At 54.4% G+C, this 11,414-nt stretch overlaps 1 protein-coding gene across 1 annotated transcript in view; it reads left to right on the plus strand.

The window, feature by feature from the left end:
* EFCAB8 (EF-hand calcium binding domain 8) overlaps nt 1-11,414 on the plus strand; it is a 41,902-nt gene that overhangs the window by 25,001 nt on the left and 5,487 nt on the right. The window contains 7 exon segments of the mRNA XM_022592695.2: nt 1,367-1,497; nt 5,179-5,246; nt 5,572-5,720; nt 7,085-7,222; nt 8,612-8,725; nt 9,880-10,107; nt 10,874-10,944. Of these exon segments, the coding sequence (XP_022448403.2) occupies nt 1,367-1,497; nt 5,179-5,246; nt 5,572-5,720; nt 7,085-7,222; nt 8,612-8,725; nt 9,880-10,107; nt 10,874-10,944 (899 nt within the window).

Consider the following 11,414-nt stretch of genomic DNA (forward strand, 5'->3'; position numbering starts at 1 on the left):
CATCAGCCTCTGCCTTCACCCCTTCACCTGCAGTGCTTATAGGATTCTGACACCCATTACAGCGTGTGTTTTTTTCCCACATCTCCACGCGATTCTCTGACACGAGCTGGGTGTCCTACAATTCAACTCAATTCTGACACTATCTACCCCAAGATAGCGTCAGATCCCGCAGTTTAAGGGTCCCACAAGACTGCCCTCCCCTTCAGATGCCAATCCCAAGTTCAGGTTGTTACCTGTGCTTCTGACCCGCTGGCATTAATCAGAGGTTTCCACGACCCCCTCCTTGGGTTCGATTAATTTGCTGGAACAGTTCAGAACTCAGAGAAATGTTTTACTTTACTAGATCACTGGTTTATTAGAAAAGAATATAACTTAGGAACAGCCAGATGGAAGAGATGAGGATGGCAAGGTATGTGGAAGAGGCACGGAGCTTCCATGCCCTGTCCGGGTCTCCACTCTCCCTGCACCTCCACATGTTGTCCAGCCCAGAAGCTCTCAGAACCCCACCCTTTTGGGTTGTTATGGAGGCTTCATTACACAGGCGTGATTGATTATGTCATTGGCCATTGGTGATCAAATCATCCTCCAGCCTTCACCACGACAGACACTTGGTGAAACAGCTCATGCAAAACCCAGCTCACCTCGCCTCCATTCTTGTCTCGGAGAGGAAAATCTCCAGAATGGGGGGGCCAAGCACTGGGCCAGAACACGGAGCCTGTCCAGCCAGGCCATGCCCTTGACCTGTGGGTCCCAGCCTTTTTTTTTTTTTCGCTACACCACGCGGCTTGCGGGATCTTAGTTCCCTGACCAGGGATCGAACCCGGGCCCTGGCAGTGGGAGCGCGGAGTCTTAACCACTGGACCACCAGGGAAGTCCCAGTCTCGGGGAAGTCCCAATCTCACCCAACTTGTACCAGATAACATCCTCGCTTACTGCAAACCACTTCCCAACAAACACGGACAGCGGTGGGGCCGGGAAGCACAGGCTCACCCATGGTGGGTGCCCTGTGGATGATAGCGACTGTGGACTAGGCGGACTTGGATCCATCCTCCCTCCCACCTTGGCATGGGGCCACAGACAGTGGTATTAGGATGGGCCAGACCTTGCCTGTCCTCTAACTTATAAGCGAGAGTTCACCTGACAGCAGATTTCAGTGCTTTTAACCTGTTCCACTGATAAATGGTGGCCACACACCCCTGATCACATGACCTGGGCTAGGACTGTGGGGCTGGAGCACTTTGTCAGAGCTGTGATAACTAGAGGGGCATAGACTTGGGGATCTCTTGGCCCCTCCAGCCCATCTGGTGGCTGGGCCTGGATGACCGTCCTTGGGTTGGGTCTCCCACCACCACTGCTCTCTTCCCAGGCTCTCCACCCCAACTGGTGTCAACAGGTCAAGTTTATCCCCCAGCTGAACCTGGTGGCTTCCTGTTCAGCCATCGACAAGTCCTCTCTGGTGCTGACCATATTGCCGCCCAAAGTCCCAGAGAGCCTCAAGTAAGGAGCACCTGTCTCCAGGCAGAGGTGGTGGGGCTGGGAGGGGGTGGGTGGTGACAGTGACTCCGGGACTCTGGCTTCACTTCAGCCACAGGTGGCCATCCCTCCTGAGAGGGGACCTGCCTCCGGGACAGTGGCATCTCCTGTGGGCAGTAATACAGTGTCCTGTGGATCATGCTGGGTCCAAGGAAGCACTGTGTGTCCTATGGGCCAACAGTGAGGTGTGGTGGTTAGAATATGGGCTCTGGAGTCTGTTTTTTTTTTTTAATTGAGGTTGTCAGTTTTGAAAATTGACATATAACATTATATTAAGTTTATATTAAGACGTATAACATAACGATTTGATGTTTGTATATATTGTGAAATGATCACAAGTCTAGTTAACATCTATCACCACACACAGTTGTGCATTTTTTTTCCCTGTGATAAGAACTTTTATGGAATCTGGTTTTAATCATTCTGGCATTGCCACCAGCAGCAAAAATATGAGGCCTCTGTTATCCACCAATTTATACACAAAACTCAGCACAGAAGCTAGCACATAGTGTAAGGATACAGTCAGAAAAATGTTTTCTGAATGAAGGAATGAATGTGAGTTGCTTCACCTCTGTGAGCCTCAGTTTTCTTGTCTGTAAAAGGGGGTGATAATAGCCCTTCACTTACCTCAGGGCTTACATGAGTGAGTGTTGTACATAGCATGTGTTCACTAGTTGGCCACATTAATTCTTTGGAGATGGTTCTAATCTATTTCCTTCATTCTAGATTCCTCTACCCCAGGAGGCATCTTTTCATCTTCTGTCTTTTTTATTTTTTAAAATCAGCTGTTGGAAATCCCCTGGTGGTCCAGTGGTTAGGACTCTGCACTTTCACTGCTGGGCTCGAGGGTTCAATCCCTGGTCAGGGAACTAAGACCACGCATGATGAGCGGTGCGGCCAAAAAAAAAAAAAAAAAACTCAACTGTTAGTCACACAGGTATACGTACATATGTAAAAAATTCAAGCACTATAAATAAAGCCGGAATCCTGTGGGCTTTTCTCCCCATTCCCTTATCCAATCCCCAAGTCCTGGAACTAACTGCAGGTTGGAGGAGGGGAGTGTATGCCTGTGGCGGTGGGGAATCTTCTGTCTTGGTTTTTGTGCTTTGAGTGGGGCGGTGTGGTGGGATTTTGCTTGGAGCTGGTTTGCCGAGGTCCATCTCTCTGCTTTGGTGGGAGTATTACCTCATGTCTGTGATATGTCTTTCATTCAGCTTCTTGTTTTATTGGGTCTCAAGGGCAGGAGGCTATGACAGGCTCCTTGGTCTGCCTGCCACCTTCCCACTCCAGCCACACGGGGCCCCCTTGTGGCTCACACATGTTCCTGCCCCCAAGCCTTTGCATTGCTCCTCTCTGCCTGTTTTTTTGTTTGTTTTTGTTTTTTAAACATTTTTATTATGAAAGATTTTTAAACGCACAAAAGTAGAGAAATAGTATAATGCTTTAATATCACTAGTACTAGTCCAAGTTAATCTTTACCCAAGTGTCTCAAAAATATCTTTTTATGATTATTTGAAATCAGATATAGACAAGGTTCTAGGATGGTTCTGAGCTGAGGAATGGTGTGCTCTGGTGTGTGGGAGCATCCTTCTGGCTGCTCTACTGCAAGTGGAATGTACGTATGTGGGCAGGAGGGGAGATGGGGACGCCAGTGAGGATGCCATTGTGATAATCCAGACTACACGTGATGGTGGTCTGGAGTCTGCCTGGCGTGGAGACGGAGGGATTTGAGGTCTATTTTAGGGGTGGGTTGCAGAATATAGTTATACACATGAGCACACACCCCCTTCCTTCTTGTCTGTATGAAGTACACACACTGGCCAGCAGGTGGCACCATTGACTGCTGGCCGGTCTCTTGTTCTGGTGATGTCCTCTTGGGGCGTAGCCTCTGCAGGTGGGGCCTGGCACCGCCAACCCAAATTCTGCCTCTGGAGTGGCCTTGTAGACTTCTTCCCTGCGTCCCCTCTGACCCTCCAGTCCCTTCTCTGCACAGCAGCCATCTGTGCCACCTGGTCTCCTCCAGCCAGCCGTCCTGTCAAAGCCACCTGCTTATTTCCCTGCAGGACTTGCCATGATGTGTACATGTCCGTCTCCCTGTCCCTCTGTTCCTTTACTTGCGCAGGCTGTTTTCCTCTAGAAGAAAAGCTCCAGTGAAGGCAGGGGCATCCTGTCTGCGCCTCTGGTCATCCTGGAAGGGCATAGGAGCCAGGAAATCTTTGTTGAATAAATGGGTGAATCAGCCTGAAATGATTTCTAGTAATGTTTTGTGACTGTTCTTCCAGAACATTTCTCTGCACACATAAGCATGGAGGGAGACTTATCTGGTTTGACAATACAGGTATTTGATATGCTCTTCTTGAAGTTTTTTAAGGTTCTTTTTTCTTTTGGCCGCACCGTGCGTCATGCAGGATCTTAGTTCCCTGACTACGGTTTTTTGGTGAAGTTTTGACTTTTAGAGGAATCCTTCTGGCTGTGGAGTGGGGAGCACAGGGGAGTGGGAGCAAGGCGGGAGGTTAAGAGGCCCTCCTGGGAGGCTGATGCAGAAACGAGGGGGCCCTGGGCTGTAGTGGGACGTGAGCAAAGAGGATTTGGGGCCCAGATGAATAATGAGAGCGCAGGAGAGGGAGCCTCTAGGGTGATAACCAAGCTTAGTTCCCTGGGGAGTAGCAGAGGTGCAGTTCAGGGGCAAGTTCAGTGGAGAGCATGCTGCGTTAGAGGCCTTGGAGTTGAGTTTTGAAGGGAGAGTTTGAGTGGAAAGAGCTGGCGGGGCAGGATGTGTGGATGTGAGGGAATAGCACACGCAAGGCACAGAGCTCCCAGGGCTCTGGGGCCTGTGAGGGCTGTTGGGCCTGACCTTTCCCCTGATCTTCCCAGAAGCCCTGGCTGGATCCCCTGGCCCTCCTGAGCACCCCAACAGCCTCCTGGCTCCCCAACTCCCATCCCCCGGGCCTCCAGCCCTGCCACACCGTTTCCTGTCCTGGAGCTCTGGTTCCTGAGCCTACTGCCTCTCCCTGCCACGCCCACCCTGGGTCTGAACACTGACCCCCCCCACCTTGCCAGCCATGGGACCTTGGGCAAGCTCCTTAATTTCCTTCTGTGTCCTCATCACGGCACAGGGCTCATGACAGTCTTCAGGGTTGTGTGAGGGGTCCAGGTGACTCACAAGACAGCACCCAGCACAGGGACCAGCACGTAGCAGGGACACTTTGTTCTCTACCCCTAGCCTTTGGGGGAGCCCCTTGCACCTTTTGGTCTGTGTCATGGGTGGGAGGACACCCGTCCCGGTATAGTGAAGGTGCAGATCGAGTTAAGTTTGCCCTTGGAGCGAGGCGAGCATGGTGCAGCTGTAGGAGTTGCTCCTGCTTGGGGCTGCTTTCGCCTTCATGTGCAGGCGAGAGGTGGGTGTCTCCTCCAGGTACTGCTGGTTTCGGGCTGAGCGGGGGCTGCCGCTCTGCTGGCGGTGCTGGCCCTGCCTTGGGGGCAGGGTGAGCCCAGGGCAGGGTTCTGGGGGCTGCTCTCTCCTTGGGTGGAGACGTGGTGACTTCTCCCTGGCCTCCCGGCGGCCCTGCCTCTAGCTCCTCCACATCCCAGCCTCAGAGGCTCTCCGAGGCCTCCGGTCACAGCCTTCCCCCGGTGCTGCTGTAGGTTTTCAGTGCTGAATTTAAGAAAAGGGATTCTTTGCTTTGATTACTGCCCAGCAAAGAATGTCCTGGGTAAGTAACGTTTGTATCATGTGAGGCTGCTGGTCTGGCAGAACTAGGGTGAGGGCTGCTGGGGAGGTGGGGCCCATCAGAGCGGAGGCGGAGGCCCTGCAGCGTCTGCCACCAGCCACTCTGGTCCCCGCCCCTGGGCACCTGGGGTGGAGTGGTGACAGGGGCTTGCTTGGCATGGTGGCAGAGGGGGCGGGACGAGAGGGGCAGAGGGATGGATCATAGCAACGCCCCCCATCTGCTGAGCCTGGCTGGAGTCCGAGGCCTGGCCCCAGGACAAGGTCCCAGCGCAGGCCCCCAGTGGCTGATACCCGGTTTTCAACTTCAGTGACTGGTGGCCATGACCCCCTCATCCACCTGTGGAACCCCTTCTTCTCGAAAAAGCCTGTGTGGCTGATGAAGGGGCATCAGACCTCGGTGACACACGTTCTCGTGAGCAGCAAGCACGGCAGCATCCTGAGCATCTCCAAGGACAAGGTGTCCGCGGGGAGCTCGGCCCTGGCGCCCGCCGCTGGCTCCTGTTCCCCAGCGGAGATGCTGGCCCGGGGACAACGATCGAGCTCAGCCAGCCAGGGCGCTGGCTGGCAGTTGGCAGGAGCCTGAGGCCCAGGGCAATGGTGTGAGCTCCCTGTCCATGGTCCCACCCTGGCCTGAGGCCTAGAGGCAGGTACCTCAGGTGGCACCATGAAGGGGCCGTGGGTCTCTGACCACCCCCATGGGGTACCGAGCCCAGCTCTGAGCAGCCCACCAGAGTTGGGTAGGGCCCTTCCCTTTATGGGGTCTCAGTCTCCTCATTCTCCAGAGAATGGGTGTTGAGTGGTTTAGAGAAGAGCTGCTGGTAAAAGAGCAGAGGAATGTCTGGCGCATAGTAGGTGTACAACAGATGTGAGCCTTTCCCTCTCCACAGACCCGAACTTGCTCCTCTCAGCTCTCCCAGTGACCACTGCTTGGCTGCCCTGGCTGCAGGGCCTGACCAGACCTTTTTCAAATGCCCGGGGTTCCCCTGATCAGGCCTGCTACTCTGCTCCTCTGAGCTATGGGTTTAGGGTCTCTCCCCACCTGCTGGGGGATGCAGGCCAATGGTTCCAGGTGCCCTCCTTCAGGGGACAAGTTTGTGTCTTCTGGGACTCAGTAGATCAGGAGCTGGCAGGGCCCTGGTTCACCAGGCCATGCTGCCCACACATCCCCACACTTGGTACTGTCTGGAATTCTCCTGGCAGTGCTGGGAACTGGGCATCGTCACCTCTGATGAAGGCTCCGAGGCTGGAGGGGTCGGGGACAGGAGTAGACTTGCCCAAACTTTCACGGGCAGCAATGGGCAGAGCCACAGTGTGGACGGCAGTCTGTGGACTCCAAGCCCATGCCGTGTCCAGCTTGCTGCCGATGCCCCGAGTGAGGAGTGTCCTGGAGGGACTTCCACGGGGCCCCTCTGGGGACACTTCCTCAACCTGGGAGGAACTCGAGGGGGACAGGTGAGCCTTTTGGGCAACGATGTTGGCAGCTCTTTCTGTGCCCTGCCTGGCTTTACTCGAGGGAGGCTGGGGTGGGAGCCAGTGAGGCTCTGCAGGGGCAATGCTGCCTTGTGAGGTCTTCATCCTCAGCCGATGAGCACTGGGGGAGGCTGGGCGGGGGGCGTGCCTTGGTTTCCTCATTTGAGCATAAGCACAGCGTCTGTCACAGGGCTGTGATCCATGGCAGTCACTTAGCGTGGTGGGTGTGTCTTGGAAGTGCTTGCACTGGGTGCCCTGGCCCCGCTCCCAGGAGAACCCCAAGGCCTCAGGTACCAGCTGCATCCCCGAGAACCCACTCTTGGCCTCTTTGCCTATTTCTCACCCCTGCAGAATATTCGCATGTGGGACATGCAGGACTACGAATGCCTCCAGTCCTTCTGCGGGAAGCATTTTGCCCTGGGACACTGCCCCATCACCAGCGCATACTTCCACAAGGATGACGACAGCCTCATCTGTAGCACCTACTCAGCGCTGCACGAGAGGGAGGTGGGACCGTGTCTGCACCCAGAGGGGAGGGGCTGCAGCCGCGTTCTGCAGTCCCATGGGACACCGAGGGGTGGTCACATCCCGTCCGTCCTGAGACTGCTTCGTGCCATGAGGACAAAGCTGCTAGACTCTGTGGCCTGGTCCTCAAAGCTCTCGTCTCCTGGGATTTCCTGGGGGACTGTTTCTAGGCCCTCAGTGGTCACCCTCTACGCTGCTGTCCTCCTGACCCGTGCATCCTCCAGACTCTCCTCAAAGCCTACCTTGAGGCCCAGGCTGGCTTAGAAGACCCCCGCCCGCCCCCACCGCTCCAAGCTCCCTTGCCTCCCCTTGATCACGGCCCTTATAACTCTGTCCTGTCGTGGTTACATGCCTGTCCCTCCTGCCAAATCGTGAAGCCCAGGAGGGCAGGGCCCACCCCCGAGCAGCCCCTCTGAAGGAGAGAGCTTGGAGGGACCTGGCATGAACACCGTCTATGAGCCATGACTTAGCTGGTGCCCATGTGAGGTCTGTCCTGACCCTGGAGGACAGGACAGCCTGGGAGAAGCACAAGGGGCTGACCATCCAGGGTGACAGGGGGACCTGTGACAAGATGGGAGCTGAGGGGACTGCAAGGACAGTGAGCAGCCAGTAGAGGGGGAGGTTCTATCTAGAAAGGGAGGTGAGGGTGTCATTTGTGGTTGGGAGGAAGGGGAAGCCCCACTGAGACCTCCTTCCCTCTGTTGGCCAGGTGACACACACGCTGTCCTTGTGCCCTTGGCTGGCTCTCCCAGGTGGCAGGTTTTTCTTGAGAAGGGAGTTGGTGGGTTCCTTCGTCTCTGCTGAGTGTCAGACTGGCTGCCAGCGTTTGTTGAATTAAATAGACCTTTGAAGTTCATTTCAAATCATCACACATTATCAGCCCTCTGCTCTTTGTCAGGAGCAGAGAATATATTAATTAGGCACTGTCCCATCCCTCAAGGAACTTACGGGGTAGTAGGAGAACACATAATTTTAGTAGAAAATGCTGTGCGTTATGTTGGAGATGTGTGCTAGGTGCGTCATCGAGCACAGAGAAAGGATCCTTAGCCTAGCCTGAGGCAGAGGTAGTCAGGGAAGGCTTCCTGGACGAGGGGACACCAGATTGAGGCTTTATGCTTTTCAGAAGTTATAAAAGGGACCTTGGACTTGGATTTTGATCTTGTGGGAACACGAGGCTTTGGGAGCCCTGATCTCAGGAAGTGGGGGCCGTGGAGTAGGGGTGAGCTATCATCTGGCCTGTGTGTAGTTGAGGATATCTTGATGTCTCCGTTTACTGGAAGTTTCTCCCTGGGGCAGATCACTGAGGGCAGGCCCCTTCTGACTGCCCAACTGTCTGCCCCTCCTCACCTGTAGATTGGCATCCTAAAAGGGTGCCTGGAGACGCAGGGGCCTGGGAGAGCAGAGGAGAAGACCACGACTTACAGCACGCCCCTGTGCGCCATCCTCTACAGCAAGGTTTTCAAGCAGGTAAGTGGTCAGCAGCTCGTCTCTGAGGCCAGCAGGGGGTGGGGTGGGACAGGACGCTCATAGCTTGGGTGGTGGTGCAGGACAGTGGGAGGTGGGCGAGCAGCAACCCTGCAGAGGGGTCACCCCGGGTAAGATAGGAGCTCCACCACATGGTCAGCGGGTCACCAAACTCCTGTGAGCCTGTGCGCCCCTGGCTACCGCCCCAGATCAGTTCTGGACAGGCAGCCTTCTTTATACAGTGTGAGATGGAACACAAGGTGTGAGCTGCTCTTCGAGGCTCCCTGGGTGGGTGTGGGTGCTGCTCCTGGGGGTCATTTCCAGGGAAGCCCTGGTTCAGCATTGTCCATCGTGGGAGGGGAGGGAGGCCCAGGCTGTGGACAGCCCCCTGGTCCTGAGTAGAGATCTCTGCATTGGGCAGGGCAACTGGGAACGTGGATTCTGAAGTGTGGGGACAGAAAGGGCTCCTGGGCCCTCTGACCACTGCCACTGGGACCCCTTTCCTGGCCCCACTGAGTCTGCTGCAGCATGGCCTTGGCTGCGCGAGGCCAGAGCTCACCTCTTTGGGTTTCCCTCTCATTCGGACCCCTGGCACCACCCCCCCTCATACCTTAGGGCTCTTCAGTGCCTTCCAGCAGTTTCGAAAAAATCCCCCTTCCCCAGCTTTTCTAGATGTTCTCATCAGGAAGGTTGGTCTGAAGTAGGCTCACCTGTTACTGTTTCATTGTAATAGTTTTTGCCTTTGGTGGAATGATGTACCTTTACTCAACATTTCCCTACTCAGGGGACAGTTAGTGTATTTCCTGTTGTTTTTTTTTATCCCCCGTGATTAATGACTTTGCAGTAAATTTTTTTTCTGAATTAGAGATTATTTTCTCTGGATAGATTCTGATAAATGCCATTTCTGAGTTAAAGGGGATTTCACCAGACTGGTTCCTTCTGAAAAAACTGTGCCTGTTTGCACCGCCGTGGGCCTCAGGGCCGAGGAAAGCCTGTTTTCAAGAGTGGCTTATCCTGCAGCAGGAGGGCCCAGAGTGCCTGTCTTCTCGGTACACAGAGTGGCAGCGGAGCTACCCGCAGTCACGCCAGCTGGAGGCTGCCCTTGGGAGCGGGGGCCCTCTCCTCTCCAGGAGCCCTGGCTGTGTGCTCCCGCACAGGTGGTGAGCGGCTGCCTGAGCGGCGTGGTGAGCATGTGGGAGGTCGTGACAGGCAAAAGGATGACGGAGTTCTCTGTGACTGGCGACCAGCACGTGGAGCTGACCGCCACGTCCCTGGATGAGTCAGAGGCGTGCCTGCTCACGGGTCTGCGTGATGGCACCATGAAGATGTGGAACTACAGTGTTGGTGAATGCCTGCTGACCTTCCCCAACCCGGACCAGATGGAGGTCAGTCTGGTCCATCAGCTGGGGCCTGGGGGCCCCTCACAGCTCCTGTGACCCTGGGACATGCTATTGTCCATGCCTCTCTGAAAGGTTGTGCACACAGACTGCCTGGCCTCGTGCCTGCCTGACCCTTTGTGTCCTTGTGCAAAAAATGAAGACAGGTAACAGGGCCTGTCCTTCATAGGTGTTCTACAAATGTTAGCTACTCTTGCTCTTTTGGTGTGTTAGCACTTCTTACCCTACCTCTTAGAGCTTTGGATGGCATTGCTAGCAGTGGGGTCACATGATTCAGAGCCACCCGTACCCCTGTTTGGGAAATGACTGCCAGGGTTATAGGGATGGTCTGTGGGTGTGGCAAAGTGCAAAGCCAGCAGTCCCACTTTGGGACTTGAGCCCATTAGTAACCCCTGTGACACAGTCCTTTAACCAACTCAGAAGGAGCACTTGGCCGAGAAGCCGGGGATTTAGAGGACTGGTCCAGATCCTATCACTCAGTCGTTTGACCTTAGCCAAGTCACTTGTCTGTTTCCCTGCTATCCCCCTGTAAGAGGGACATGGATACCTACCCAATCTGCCCCCTCCAAGTCCATCAAATGGATAATGGGATGTGAGAGCACTCTGAAAAAAATATGGTGGTATCACCTCTAGGGAATTCTCATCATTATGGGGAGTTTTGATTTCTTGCTTGGTATAATTAGGAAGACATTTGGGGCCTGGAGCCATTTCCTCTGAGGTACCTTAGAGTTCTGTCTGCTTTCAACCTCAACAGATTAGTGGGATCGTCCATATGAACAAAGTGTTCTACATGACCGGATGGAGTAAGAGAATCCCTTATTTCACGTGAGTAGCCAGGGTGCACGTGGGAGGTGAGGGCAGCTAACTGTCTCTCCTGACTTCAGATGGGTTCCCCCATTCCTAGCTTTGCTGGTGGTTGGAACACCAAGCAGGAAATTAGTGCTGGGTGATGTCTGTTGCTTCACCCTCTCATCTGTCCATTTATTCATCACTCCAGGCAGCCGATATGTTCTAGGCTTTGTACTAGGTGCTGGGGACGGGTATAAACAAGCATACGGAGTCTTCATCCTCCTGGAGCTCCCAGGGGGAGGCAGACACTAATCAAATAACTTCATTTGTGATCGTCTGTTGAGTGCTATGGAAAAAAAAAAAAAAGTACAGGTTTCTATGGGGAGGGGACAGAAATCTGATCTAGTCTCAGGGACCGTCAGAAAAGGGTCAGCTGAGGATGTCAAGGGTGGAGTGGGGTCTGAAGAGTGAGCAGGAGGGGTCTCAGTGAAGCAGTGAGGGGCTAG

This window comes from Delphinapterus leucas, chromosome 15 (genome assembly GCF_059928025.1).
Source record: "Delphinapterus leucas isolate spDelLeu-1000000601 "Yukka" chromosome 15, BTC_Dleu_Yukka2, whole genome shotgun sequence".
Lineage (NCBI taxonomy): Eukaryota > Metazoa > Chordata > Mammalia > Artiodactyla > Monodontidae > Delphinapterus > Delphinapterus leucas.